This window comes from Mirounga leonina, unplaced genomic scaffold (assembly GCF_011800145.1).
Source record: "Mirounga leonina isolate KUSES-001 unplaced genomic scaffold, KU_Mleo_1.0 Mir_125, whole genome shotgun sequence".
Lineage (NCBI taxonomy): Eukaryota > Metazoa > Chordata > Mammalia > Carnivora > Phocidae > Mirounga > Mirounga leonina.
The window spans coordinates 68,533,435-68,546,599 of NW_023270305.1; the positions used below are offsets into that span (position 1 = coordinate 68,533,435).

The 13,165-nt window shown below is 56.9% G+C and overlaps 2 protein-coding genes across 6 annotated transcripts in view; both read left to right on the forward strand.

The window, feature by feature from the left end:
• The window catches only part of HAAO (3-hydroxyanthranilate 3,4-dioxygenase), a 27,876-nt gene extending 19,072 nt beyond the window's left edge, over positions 1–8,804 (forward strand). For 4 of the 5 annotated variants that reach the window (XM_035001689.1, XM_035001690.1, XM_035001688.1 and 1 more), the window contains 9 exons: positions 68–146; positions 2,504–2,587; positions 2,899–3,005; positions 5,394–5,483; positions 5,798–5,841; positions 6,116–6,261; positions 7,937–8,005; positions 8,194–8,276; positions 8,392–8,804. In XM_035001689.1, coding sequence (XP_034857580.1) covers positions 90–146; positions 2,504–2,587; positions 2,899–3,005; positions 5,394–5,483; positions 5,798–5,841; positions 6,116–6,261; positions 7,937–8,005; positions 8,194–8,276; positions 8,392–8,470 — 759 coding nt within the window. In that variant the 5' untranslated portion in view covers positions 68–89 and the 3' untranslated portion in view covers positions 8,471–8,804. The remainder of the gene's footprint in view (positions 1–67; positions 147–2,503; positions 2,588–2,898; positions 3,006–5,393; positions 5,484–5,797; positions 5,842–6,115; positions 6,262–7,936; positions 8,006–8,193; positions 8,277–8,391) is intronic. The other variant, XM_035001687.1, reaches the window with a different exon arrangement.
• Positions 8,805–8,932: 128 nt separating this feature from the next.
• Positions 8,933–12,705, forward strand: OXER1 (oxoeicosanoid receptor 1). The gene is made up of 2 exons (XM_035001685.1): positions 8,933–10,310; positions 10,796–12,705. The coding sequence occupies exon 2, from the start codon at positions 11,085–11,087 to the stop codon at positions 12,243–12,245; it is 1,161 nt and encodes a 386-aa protein (XP_034857576.1). The 5' UTR covers positions 8,933–10,310; positions 10,796–11,084; the 3' UTR covers positions 12,246–12,705.
• Positions 12,706–13,165: the final 460 nt, after the last annotated feature.

Sequence of the window (13,165 nt, forward strand, 5' to 3'; positions counted from 1 at the left end):
GCCCCTGCACCCCTCCTGTCCTGTTCCACAAGCTGGTTCAGGACCTCCTTCCCCTTGTCCATTGCAGGCACCAGAAGCAGCTCAAAGTCATGTTCGTCGGGGGCCCCAACGTCAGGAAGGACTACCACATCGAGGAGGGTGAGGAGGTAGGCCTGCTACTGCCCCCTTCTTTAATAGCCCTGGAGGAGGGGGACACTTCCCAAGCAAGAGCCAGAGCCAGTGGACAGGAGGGGTGGGGGGTGGTCAGGTGGCTGATGGATGAAGGGGGCGCTACTGAAATCCCAGGGCAGAACGGCTGGGCACACAGTGACAGCCCCATCCTCCAGCTCTGCTGCGGGAGCCCCAGGAAAGAGCCCAGGCTCTGTGGGTGTGAGAGGGTGGCTCGAGCCGCTGGGTGTCACCCCCTGGCCATCCATGTGCCAGGTGCGACGCCCTGGTGCCCTCCCCCTCGAATCTGAATATGGAAGGCTGGCCTCCCAAATGAGACCCAAATGCTGACAGGGACCTGGGTGTTCCACTCTGGTCCCAGGAGCTGAGTTCTCTGGAAAGGGTTGGGGCTGGGAGGTCCCCTCCTTATCTGGAGGGCCCAAGACATACGAGTTCCTGGGGGCTGTTTAACAGAGGGGGAGGGCGGGTGGAGGGAATTTGCACCGAATACCCTTTTGTACCTTGAATTTTGAACTGTGTTTTTTTTTTTTTAAGATTTTATTTATTTATTTGAAAGAGAGAGAGCACATGAGAGGGGGGAGGGTCAGAGGGAGAAGCAGACTCCCTGCCGAGCAGGGAGCCTGACGTGGGACTCGATCCCGGGACTCCAGGATCATGACCTGAGCCGAAGGCAGTCGCTTAACCAACTGAGCCACCCAAGCGCCCTTGAACTGTGTTTCTGTACTACCTACCTACCCCAAGATAAATAAACAAAAGTAGAATTAAAAAGAAAAAGATGGGCCCTCCTGAGGGAGGGACACAGGTGGGTTTCCAGCTTTCAGGATCTCTGGTGACGAAAGAAGAGTAGACGGAACCGACACCCATCACCGTGGGGGGGGCCTGACACAGGGGTTCAAGGTCCAGAGTCCAGCTTGGTCACCAGCCTCCACCCCCAGCCCTGGCCTCCCAGCCACAGCCAGGGACTGGAGGGAGCACAGGAGAATCATTCACTCAACAAATATTTACAGAGCACCTAGTGGGCGGGGCGGGCAGGGGAGTGAGGACCCTGGGCCAGCAGGGAAAAGCCTCCCAGAGCAGGCCAGCTAACCCCTCACGTCTCCCAGCCACCCACTTCTCACCACACCTCATGGGAGACCGTTTTCCTCTGTGGCAAAAATCAACAGGAATAGCCAAAGCTGCCGAGAGAAGACAGGGAGACAGGGTTGGATTGGGAGTGGCCACCGCACCGTGCGGTAGACTAGACCAGTTGCGGGTTTCTCTGCTTGCCTCAGTCAGCCTTAGGCCCCTCCACTTGCCTTCCCAAGGCTTCCACTCTGTTAGCCCTGGTGTCAGTACCCACCTTTCCTGTCTCACTCCCTCTTGCCTTCCCTTGGCCCCGACCGCCTCTGCCCCACACCCCACTTTTGGGCCTCCCCAAGCTGCTCTGGTAGTGTGGATGGGTGTCCACTGAGGGGTCCAGGCCAAGCAGTGACTCAGCTGAGTGGCTGACGGATGAGGAGGGCTGGCCTGAGTAGGCGGCCCCTCTCAGGAGGGACACTCAGGTGGCTGGGAGGAACTCGGCTAGAAGTGGGTTTGTGCCAGCTTGTTCTCATCCTGGGGTCGGGGAGAGTACCAGCCACAGGCCCTGGGAGGCCACAGGGCTGAGGGTCAGCCTCCTCTCTGTGCCTGCTGTCCTTCCCCAGGCTGTGCTATAGGAGCTGTCCAGGTTCCTCCCTGGTGAGAGAAAAGGCATCACTGAGCCCAATCGTCATCCTTGCTGAGCTCGGGCTTCTGCAACAGCCCTTCGGGTTCCCCAGCTCCACCACCCACCACACAGTACTCCATTTACCCGACTCCTTCTCTTGGGGTGCACAGATGCAAGGGGACCTGGGCTGGGAGTCAGCCAGACTTGGGCTGAAGGCTCTGCCTCTTACTACCGTGGGGTCTCAGGCAGGTCACATCATGCCACCTCTCTGAGCCTGTTTCCATGCAGCGCATGGGGACACTGGCCCCTGCCTGGGGGAAGGAGTCAATATGTATAGAGTGTGCGTGTGCACAGAGCTGGGGGCAGAGAAGAGGCTTAATACACACTGGCTCTCTGGACCGCCCCCACCCCTGTAAGGCCTTGGAGGCCAGATTCGGTTTAACATCCGCCTGAGCTGATACAGTTCGTCTTGTGGCCCCAGCACTCCGGTCTGTAGCATGTCAGGGGAGACTGGGGCCTCAGAGCAGGAGTGACAGAACTGCTTATACAGGCCTTCAGGAAATTTCTCAGGTGTCCGGGTCAGAACTCAGGCCAAGGACCTGGAAGAGGGAGGGGGCAGGGGCTGAGCCTGTCTGCCCTCCTGTCCCACAGGTGTTTTACCAGCTAGAGGGCGACATGGTTCTCCAAGTCCTGGAGCGAGGGAAACACCGGGCCGTGACCATTCGGCAGGGAGAGGTGAGCCTGGGCCCCAGGGCATGGGAAGGTGAAGGACCAAAGAGCAGGAACCCATGGTCCACTCATGCTGGCTTTGGTTGGAGTGTGTCCTCCCTGGCTTGTCCTGCCTCCCTTCCTGGCCCTTGGGCACTTCCTCCTGTGAGCTGCCCATCCTCACAAGGCCTGACATTTCCTCTGCTTCTGGGCTAGAGGCTAGCAGAGAGGGGGGCTGCCGGACCCCGTGGGCCGGCTGGGGAGGCCAGGACACTGCGGGCACCCAGGTCCCTGGAGGGCATTGCAGGCTTGCTAGCACCTTGTCTCCACCACTGCAGATATTCCTCCTGCCCGCTGGGGTACCCCACTCTCCACAGAGGTTTGCCAACACCATGGGACTGGTCATCGAACGGAGGCGGCTGAAAACGGAGCTAGATGGGCTCAGGTAAATGGGCCTTGTCCGGACATCCGGGGCAGAGATGGGGCAAGCAGCCGCAAGTGTGGACTTTACAGATAAGAAGACTGGGCACAGGGAGGTTGAATTTGCTAGAAGGCAGCCGAGCTGGCACTGTAGAGAAATAGGAAATTAGGGTCAGGATGGTCTAGATAGGAGTGTGAGTCAGCACCGAGGAGGGGACAAACACTGGTGCCACGTGGGGGGCGGCGACTCTTTCCAGAGCTGAGTTCCCAGTGGGCTGCAATCTGTCACCCACTTATTATCTGATGCAGCCTGTGGCTCCGAGGGACACAGATTTTTCCAAAAGCGTAACTATTTTTTGTATTTTTTAATAAAATTAAAATTTCTCAACAAGTTCCTGAGATCAGGATACTTTGCCCCCATCTCCTGTTACAATGGATTATTTTTTAACGCTTCCCCTTTCTGTAATCAGCAAAGTCATACACGTTCAGTCTTGAAGTCAGGAAAAGAAAAAGAAAGCAAATAAAGTTAAAACTCAGGAAGAGGGAAGATGTTATGGAATGTGAATGACGTCTCAATAAAATGAAATGAACAATAATAAAGAGAAAACCAAAAAAACCCTGTCATCTTACCAGTTAAACCTAACAAAGCTTGTTAACCTTCCATCTTGCCTCTTTTCTGTGCATATCTACACCTTACAGCATTGAAGTCTTAGCAAACATGGGGTTGAATTTTGATTTTTTTTACTTAAAAAACTCCTGAGCATTCCTTATACTATTCAATGCTTTTCAAAAACACAATGATAATACTAACCTACTGTTGTAGAAACAGATGTCTGGCCTTCAATTCCAAAAGAAATCTTTCATATGGGGCTTTATGAAAGGAGTTTTTAGTGACAGTGGACAGTGTCCTCAATAACACTTTTTTTAATTTTATTTATTTATTTATTTATTTATTTATTAATTTATTTATTTTAGAGAGCGAGAGCTTGTACATGTGCATGTGGGGGAAGAGGCAGAGGGAGAAGAAGAGAGACAGACTCCATGCCTAGCACGGAGTCAAATGCAGGGCTCGATCTCATGACCCTGAGATCATGACCTGAGCCAAAATCAAGAGTCAGTTGAGTCAGCTGGGTGGCTGAGCCACCCAGGCACCCTGTCCTCAGTAACATTTTTACAGCAAATTTATAACAGATTTCATCTGGCTGCTTTTGACCTTTTTTTTTTTTAAGACTCTATTTTTAAACAATCTCTACACCCAATATGGGGCTCAAACTCACAACCCCGAGATCAAGAGTTTCAGGCTCTACTGACTGAGCCAGCCAGGCGCCCCTGGCTGCTTTTGACCTTTAATAAAAGCCAGGGACTTGGTGCCTGGGTGGCTCAGTTGGTTAAGCATCTGCCTTCACCTCAGGTCATGACCCCGGAGTTCTGGGATCAAGCCCCACATTGGGCTCCCTGCTAAGTGGGGAGTCTGCTTCTTCCTCTGCTCCTCCCCCTCTCACTCTCTTTCAAATGGAAAAATAAAATCTTAAAAAAAAAAAAAAAAAAGCCAGGGACTCAACTTTAAAAATGCCACTCTGAAGGCAAGCTTTCTGGTGTCCAGCTCCATCCCAGGATAGAACTTAGGATGAGCTGGGTGTCTATAAACCATGTCCCATAGGCAGGACCACTTCTCTTTTTCGGGAAAAGCTGAAGAGGACAAAGAGGGCCTGGCCCTGGGAGCTGGGCCTGAGGCTTAGACATTCAGTCAACAAGATGCAGCACACACCAGGGGCCTGAGGCCTGGCGGAGGAGCTCACTGAGCCGGGCTGGGTCTTGGGTGGGCTTCCGAGAGTCTCGGAGAGGCTGTGTGTACACGCAGGTGGACTTTCCTCCGGAGAAGAGGCCCAGCCTTTGCTCCAATTCTCAAAGGCATCCGTGACTCCTAAAGGAGCAGGACACCTCACCTGGGGGGTATCTTCTGCATGTTGGTTCCATAAGGTTCCTTGCACAGGCCCTGTATTCAGGCTCAGCTTCAGCTTCCTCTCTGGGAAAATGAAGACACTTGTTATTGATTTTTTGTCTGTGTTTCTAAGACTGTCGCGAGTCTGTCCTGCACCCACCACTCACAGGCTGTGTAATCTCTGCCACGTTACCCAGCTTCTCCGAGCCTCAGAGTTCTATCCACTTTGTAAATGGTTGTTTGGGGAACCAGGAATGCAAATGGGGTCGATAATAGCCCGCCGACTTTGGGGCACATAGTGCTTCCGGGAGAGCCAGGGGTGGGTGAGTGAGCGTTGGACACTAGGTTGTGCTAACAGGGTGAAGCGGCGGCCAGCTCTGCGGGGCTAGCCAGGGTCCAGACTTCCACAAGCAGAGCCGCCCCGAGGCAACCCAGGTGGGGAGCTGGGTTACCTGTCCTTTGCTCTGGCAGGTACTACATGGGGGACACCACGGACGTCCTGTTTGAGAAGTGGTTCTACTGCAAGGACCTTGGCACACAGTTGGCCCCCATCATCCAGGAGTGAGCCCCAGCCCGGTCCCTGCCCCTTGCTCTCTGAGGCCCCCTGCTCTGGCTGGGGAGGGCAGATCCACCCAGCAGTGCCCACCACACTGGGGCCAGCGTGCCTGGGATGTGGGGGGAAAGTCTGCCCCTCCCAGGGTGGGAGGGCCTGGGCTGGAAGGGAGGGGAGGGCGGACCTCCATCGAGTTCTGTAGGGCCCCCTGAGAGTGTGGGCTCCTGCACCTGAGAGCGTATGAGAGTGTGTACTGTGCGTCTCCCTGGCCACTCATTCGGGAATGCTGGCCACTCGTCCTCCTCCCCATCTCTCCCTGCAGGTTCTTCAGCTCTGAGCAGCACAAAACAGGAAAGCCCATCCCTGGTGAGCCCCCCAGGGAACCGCCTTTCTCCCTCCCTCTCTGCTTTCCCAGAATAGAATGGGTCCTGGTCCAGAGTACCAGTCTCCTTTTGAGTTCTCTGCCCCAGTACTCAAGGTACGAGACAATGGCACCAAATAGTGTCCCCCACGTGGCTGCTTGGTGCTCGAGCTGGATCCAGGGCCCATCCCGGTGATTCAGAGCTGGGAGCCCTGGGCCTGCTGGGGCTCTGGGCGGGCCGGGCCAGAGGCCACTGACATAGCTGTGCTGTGGGTGCAGACCAGCTGCTCCAGGAACCGCCATTCCCCCTGAGCACACGATCTGTCATGGAGCCCATGTCCCTGGAGGCCTGGCTGGATGGCCACCGCAGACAGCTGCAGGCAGGCACACCCCTCAGCCTGTTTGGGGACACCTATGAGACACAGGTAACGAGGCCCTGGGCCATCCAGGGCATCTACCCAGCAGCCCTAGGAAATGGGAACTAATCACCCACACACATGCGTGCGCGCGCTCGCACACACACACACACACACAGTTTCAGAGGTTGTGACACAAACAGAGGTCTTCCTGTTTCCTGCCTGACTCAGAGAGTGACGGCTTTGCTAGGAGTGGAGGCTACGTGGTCTCAAGCAGTCTTTCTTTGCCTTCAGAGTGGGGGGTTGCCCCATAGGCTGACCGATTCCTGGGGGTCTAGAGTTATCCTTCTACTAGGAATTCCTGAACTTTTGGCCAGTCTCAGCCTGGGGAGCCGGAAGGAAGAGAGGTGCCTGGCGGTGAGGGTTGGGTGGAGAGGTGCACAGAGAGAGACCCACCCAAACAAAGTTGGCCTTCTTTCATTCAGCATTTGTTGAATGCCTATTATGTTTCAGGCTTTGGTAGGAGAAAAAGAGTCACTGCCTCAAAGAGTGTATGGTGTGATAAAAAGACAAGTTAATCAACAATTACCACAATCAGGTGGTATGTTATTTGGTAGAGAAGCTTCAGGAAGCCATAGGACAATGAAGGAGGAACCCAGGCTGGGAGGGAAGTCAGGGAAGACTTCTTGGAGGAGGTGACGTGTAAGCTGCATTTTAAAGCAAATATAGGAGTTTGCAAAAGGAAGAAAGGGAGGCTGAGAGAGCATTCCAGATAAGGGAAAAGCATGGGTAAACGCATGGAAGCTTGCAAAAGCCCGGCACTGCAAGTAGCTGAGGTTGGCAGGAGCCAGGGCAGGGGAGTGGGGGCAGCAAGCACCATGGCTGGATGGCAGGAGTAGCAGGCAGTGCCCAGGTCCTGACAGGTCTCCTGGGCTGGACAAGGGGCAAGGCTCGGGCTTGTTTGTGCTTTACAGTTTGCCATGGGCACATACCTTGCAGTTTGAATCAGACACCCTCATGGAGGGATGCTCCCTGGGTACACACCTGCCTTGAAAGTTCTGGCCTGCAGACACCTGAGCTTACACAGGGCCGTGAAAACAGGGGCACGCCACAAAGCCCCTCCCAGCCCATCACGGCAATGGCATTCGGCATCGAGCTGGCCTCCCGGTGCTGCCTTCTGCCTCGTGCACACGCCTGCTCCCACCTGCTTCAGTTTATGCCAACAGATATCTACTGAGTCCCACTCTGGGCCAGCAGGAGCGAGACCTGCACAGTAGCTGCCGGCTGATGCAGGTCAAAAAGTTCGTCCCCTCCCATCTCCCTCCTCCTCAGGCCAGAATCCCATGGAAGAAGGCAGGTGGGCACTCTTTGGAGAGCTCTGTGTGTGATACATGAGTCCACGCTAAGCCGTGCACACACGAGTGCGTGTGTCCTGAGCGTGCCCCTGGCAGTCATGCCTTCATATGGGTCAGCAGTCATGGGCATGGGCAGCCGAGGCATCCGATGCGCATGTGCATGTGAAGGGCAGGCAGGCGTGGTCCTGGACGGCGGGCAGCGCTGCTCAGCAGGGAGGCAGCAGGGAGGCCCGCGGCCGGGCAGCCTTCCCCTCCAAGTCCTGGTCTTGGCCCTACACATGAAGATAGGCTGTGCCTGGTGCTGCGGGCCTAGCGTCTGGGGGGCAGGTCCAAGGCCATCTCCTGTGTGGGGCCGAAGCACCAGAAAGATGTATGTCACTTCCTGCCAGGTGATCGTCCATGGACAAGGCAGCAACGAAGGCCCGAGACAGGACGTGGATGTGTGGCTGTGGCAGTTGGCAAGTGGGGCCCCTGACAGAGGGTGGCACATCCTCCTGCCCATGGCGACCAGGCTGCCCCTGGGCCTTGAACGCCCAGAGCCTGGAGTGGCTCCCAGGGCCTCCTTGCCAAGGCAGACTCAGGGACCCCTGGACAGGTGTTGAGGCCCAACGGCCTCCATTCCCGTTCTCCTGCTCCTCTTTCCCAGGAGGGCTCCTCTGTGGTGACGATGGGGGAACAGCACCTGAGCCTGGCCCCGGATGACAGCCTTCTGGTGCCAGCCGGGAACGCGTGAGTGCACGGAAGGACTTGCCGCCCCCCCCCCCCCAAGCTGTGGGACCACCCTCCTTCCCCTGGGATCCTCAGGGCCCACCTATCTGACCCCAGCCCACCTGTGTCTCCACAGGTACACCTGGGAGCGAGGGCAGGGCTCTGTGGCCTTGGCTGTGACCCAGGACCCCGCCCGCAAGAAGCCCCTGGGCTGATCCTCTGGGTGCGGCCCTGAAGCAGTGCCTCCCTCCCCCACATAACTCTCCTGCCCGCTGTGCTTCTGGATGTACCGCTGCTGAGCCACTCTGTCCCCGGAGCTGGGCCCTGGACATCGCCATCCACCCTCCTCCTGTCCTCTCGGCCGAGATGCCAGGCTCTTGGGGGGATGGTGGTGCCCCTTCTCCTCTAACAGCCCTCTGCCCACTGCCCTGCACGGTCTGCTCCTTGATGGAGGCCGGACTACCTCTCCATCCCTCTGTCCCCACAGGCCCAGGGCAGCACTTGCCTGCTACCCAGAGGGCCCTCAATAAAGGCTTCCTCGTGGACAAACACCTGTATGTCTGCATGCACACGGGCTGTCATGGATGGCCGACCCCCTGTACTCCTGTGACTCATGTGTGTGGTGTGTCGGGGGCACCAGGTGCATGTAGATGTGCGGACGGTCTGTTAGTGGGTGTCCCTACTCGTAAAGGGTCTCTCTTCACTGTGTGTGTGTGGCCCATCCATTCCCAGTCCTGTGCTCATCCTGGGGACACAGCTCATATTGTCCCTCCCCCTCTTGAATCTTTCCCGCTTACTCTTTTTACATGGCTTTTAAAAATAGTGTCTGTTGGGTTTTTTCTCCCCGGTAACAAGTGATGTGTACTAATCATAGAAAACAAAAATACTTAAAAACCCAAGATCCACCACGCAGAATTAACCACGGTTAGCACATGAAAATCACGATAACGCTCCCACCTCTATGTACAGTCACCGTGTCCAAAGACTCAGAAGGCTCCTGGGTGCTCTGCGGGGTTCAGGAGTGCCGGGAACCCTAGAAGCAGCTGTGGGTAGAGACAAAACCCAGAACCTACAGCGGAGACCAGAGCCCGGTTTCCTGGGACTTCAGTGAGAAGTCCAGACGGGGTTGCAGGTGGGGGTAATCGAAGTGGGATCTGGATGGAACAGGTCCCTGGTTAGGGTCAAAGCTTCCTCTGGAAAACGTGGATGCTAAACCCTGCCTTCCCCCACTGTGGCCCACTGTTTTGATTCGCTCCACCATCTGTTTTGAAAGCAGATGGGAACCTGGCTTTGCTGAAAGGGTTTCTGCCCCAGGGCCTGTGCCCACCTCTCTACCCCTAAGGCTTTCCTCTCCCACCAGCCAAGAAGAAACACTGGCAGCCTCCCCCACAAACCCACACAGTCCAGGTGAAGGCAGAGGCTAGTCCGAACGTGGGCCGCAGCAGGGTATTGCTCTGTTCCCCCAGGAGAGAACACGGGGAATGTCCCGCAGAGCCCCCCACTGCACAGGGGCAGGCGGCCAGGAGAAGACGAGCTTGTCCCTAGTGCCCAGGACAGACCTAACCTGAGAAAATAACAAAAATGAGATCTTCTGTTTTTCTTAACATTAGCTCCGTGCTAGGGAGTTCCCTGAGAGGTTTGGCCAACAAGCGGCTGTTTCCAAACAAGGCCTGTCTGCATTCAAAGCTCAGGCTGGTGGTCTCACCACCCGGCATCCTGTGGTCACAGCCTCTTACGGCCTGTCTCCCTCAGCCTTGGCCAGATGGGAGCCCAGGACAGAGGAGAGAGAGGCCTGGAGGCTCTGAGAGAGAGAGGCCAATGGCCACTGTGTCTGAAGCCCCGAGCCTGGGCAGGGTTGGCACGCACGCACCCTGCTGACCGTAGCCAGCCGGCAAGGGAAGGTGTCAGGTCCTGCAGTCCGGAGCCGCAGGCTCCCTCGGCCCTGTCCCACATCAGGAGGAGTCCAAGGCCCCAGGAGCTCCTGAGAACACCACGCAGTAGAGGAACAGGAAAACCTTGCCTGAAGACAGCCCGGAATCTACTGCCCTGTCTGTGGTGAATGCTGGGTGCTGATGGAGGGGGGCGGACAGTGGACAGGGCATCTCGAAGGCTCTCAGGATTGTTCTATCTGGGGCAGGAGCCCAATTTCTACCGGCAGGGGAGCTCTCTGCGTGTGGGGGGTATTTCGTGGGGGACATGGACTTTGGACCATCGGGAATTGGGGATGGCAGGGCACAAACAGGCTTATGCCACAAGGCCATGAGCACGTGGTCAAGGTATTGGCTGGAATCCCCACCTCCCTCTCCGGGGACAACATCCTGTTAGCTCCACATTCCCTGCTGCCAGAGCTGGTGGGGGCAGGGAGGCAGCCACCCAGTCTGTACATGGGGGGGCGGGGGTGTACAGGGTGGCCTGCATGACCCTGAGAGCTATGGGTTGCCAGGACCAGCTCCGGCCTTCGGGCAAGCAAACGTCTGAGCCCTCGGCGCTGTGGACACTCTTCCCCACCTCACCCCAGCTGGGCCTTCCTCCCACTCTAGGTTCTCCCTGGGCCTCCGTCTCACCCCTGCTGAGCCCTGCTCTCCTCCTGTGCCAGGGGCAGCCCAGACCCTTCAGAGACCTTGCAGCCAGGTCACTCAGTGTGGGGGGAGGGAGAGGGGCGGGAGGGCTGCAGGGTTCCCCTTTGGCTGGGTGTTTCTCAGTGGCTGCAAGGATGCTGATGAAAAAACCCCAGGATATTGAGTCATTGTGGTGACTAGCTGGTAGTGAGCATCATTCCACTCTGCCCTGAACACTCTTGCAGGGGTAGAAAGCCTGGAAACTTCTCTCATGGCATCTCATAACCTGAGCTCTTCCTCTCCCCTCCTTTCTCTCCCTCCCTCCACTCTCCCTGCCTCCCTCCCCACCTCCCTCCCTCCCTTCCTCTCCTCCTCTCCTTCGGCCTTCACCTCAGACTTGGGGGCCACCAGAGAGGCCACGGTTTCCTGCTTCCCAGCCTTCTCCCCCACCGTGTCTGCCTTCCTGGCACCGATCCTGGGTATGGAGTTCGTCCTGGGCCTGGTGGGGAACAGCTTGGCGCTCTTCATCTTCTGCTTCCACACGCGGCCCTGGACGTCGAACACGGTGTTCCTGGTCAGCCTGGTCGTTGCCGACTTTCTCCTGATCATCAACCTGCCCCTTCGCGTGGACTACTACTTCCTGCAGGAGCACTGGCGCTTCGGGGCCACCATCTGCAAGCTCAACCTCTTCATGCTGTCCACCAACCGCTCGGCCAGTGTGGTCTTCCTCACGGCCGTCGCACTCAACCGCTACCTGAAGGTGGTGAGGCCCCACCACGTGCTGAGCCGGGCCTCCGTGTGGGCGGCCGCCAGGGTGGCCGGGGGGCTGTGGGCCGGCATCCTGCTCCTCAACGGGCATCTGCTTCTGGCTGCCTATACCGACCACTCCTGCCTCAGTTACCGGCTGGGCGTGAAGTCCTCGGCCTCACTTCGCTGGCACCAGGCCCTGTTCGTGCTGGAATTCTTCCTGCCGCTGGCCCTCATCCTCTTTGCCATCGTGAACATCAGGCTCACCATCCGGCGCCGCAGCCTGGGGGAGCAAGCGGGCCCGCGGAGAGCCATGTGCTTGCTGGCCGTGGTGGTGGCCGTCTACATCGTCTGCTTCTTGCCCAGCGTCGTCTTCGGCATGGCTTCCATGGTGGCCTTCCGCCTGCATGCCTGCCACGCCCTCGACCTCTGCACACAGCTCTTCCACAGCTCCCTGGCCATTACTTACCTCAACAGTGTCCTGGACCCCGTGCTCTACTGCTTCTCGAGCCCCAACTTCCTCCACCAGGTCCGGGCCCTGCTGGGCCTCAGCCAGGGCTGGCAGGGCCCAGCCAGTGACGAGAGCTCCTACCAGCCCTCCGCCCGGCGCCGGGAGGCCTCTAGGGAGGCGCAGGCTGCGGAGAAGCTGCAGGCCGAGGTCTCGCTGGAGGGTCCGCTTGAGTAAGGAGGCCCCTCCCAGGACTGGGAGTTCACAGGGCCGCAGGAGGAAGGACGGCCGGGCTCTGACCTGGAGGGAAAAGGTTGCCAGCACAGGGAGCCTCAACCAGCGGGACATCTGCAGGAGCCAGGTGGGTGGCAGGGGAAGGAAAGGGTCTTGACCTTACACAGCAGTGTGTCCCAGATGACATCCCCAGAGCACAGGAAAGAGCCCGATGGCAGGTAGAGACAGGCAGGGGCTGTGACAGCTCCCCTCCAGACAAAGGGCCACCCCGCTGCCCAGTCCAGGGGCCAGAGTGTGAGGACTGAGAGCACAAGTCTTGCTTTGGAGATTGGACAGCCACATTTTCCGTCATCTCTAACTTGTCCCTTTCAACGCTAATAAACTTCCTTTTGAAAATGCAAGTTTGAGAGAAAGACATGTATCATATGATCTCACTGATATGAAGAATTCTTAATTGCAGGAAACAAACAGGGTTGCTGGAGTGGGGGGTGGGGTGGGAGGGATGGGGTGACTGGGTGATAGACACTGGGGGGGTATGTGCTCTGGTAAGCGCCGTGAATTGTGCAAGACTGTTGAATCTCAGATCTGTACCTCTGAAACAAATAATGCAATATATGTTAAGAAAAAAAAAGAAGAAGAAGAAGGTAGCGGGAGGGGAAGAATGAAGTGGGGGAAATCGGAGGGGTAGATGAACCATGAGAGACGATGGACTCTGAAAAACAAACAGGGTTCTAGAGGGGAGGGGGGTGGGAGGATGGGTTAGCCTGGTGGTGGGTATTGAGGAGGGCCCATTCTGCATGGAGCACTGGGTGTTATGCACAAACAATGAATCATGGAACACTGTATGGGGATTAACATAAGAATAAAAAATAAAAATAAAAAAAAAAGAAAATGCAAGTTTGCCTCAGCTGTTCTAAGGAAAA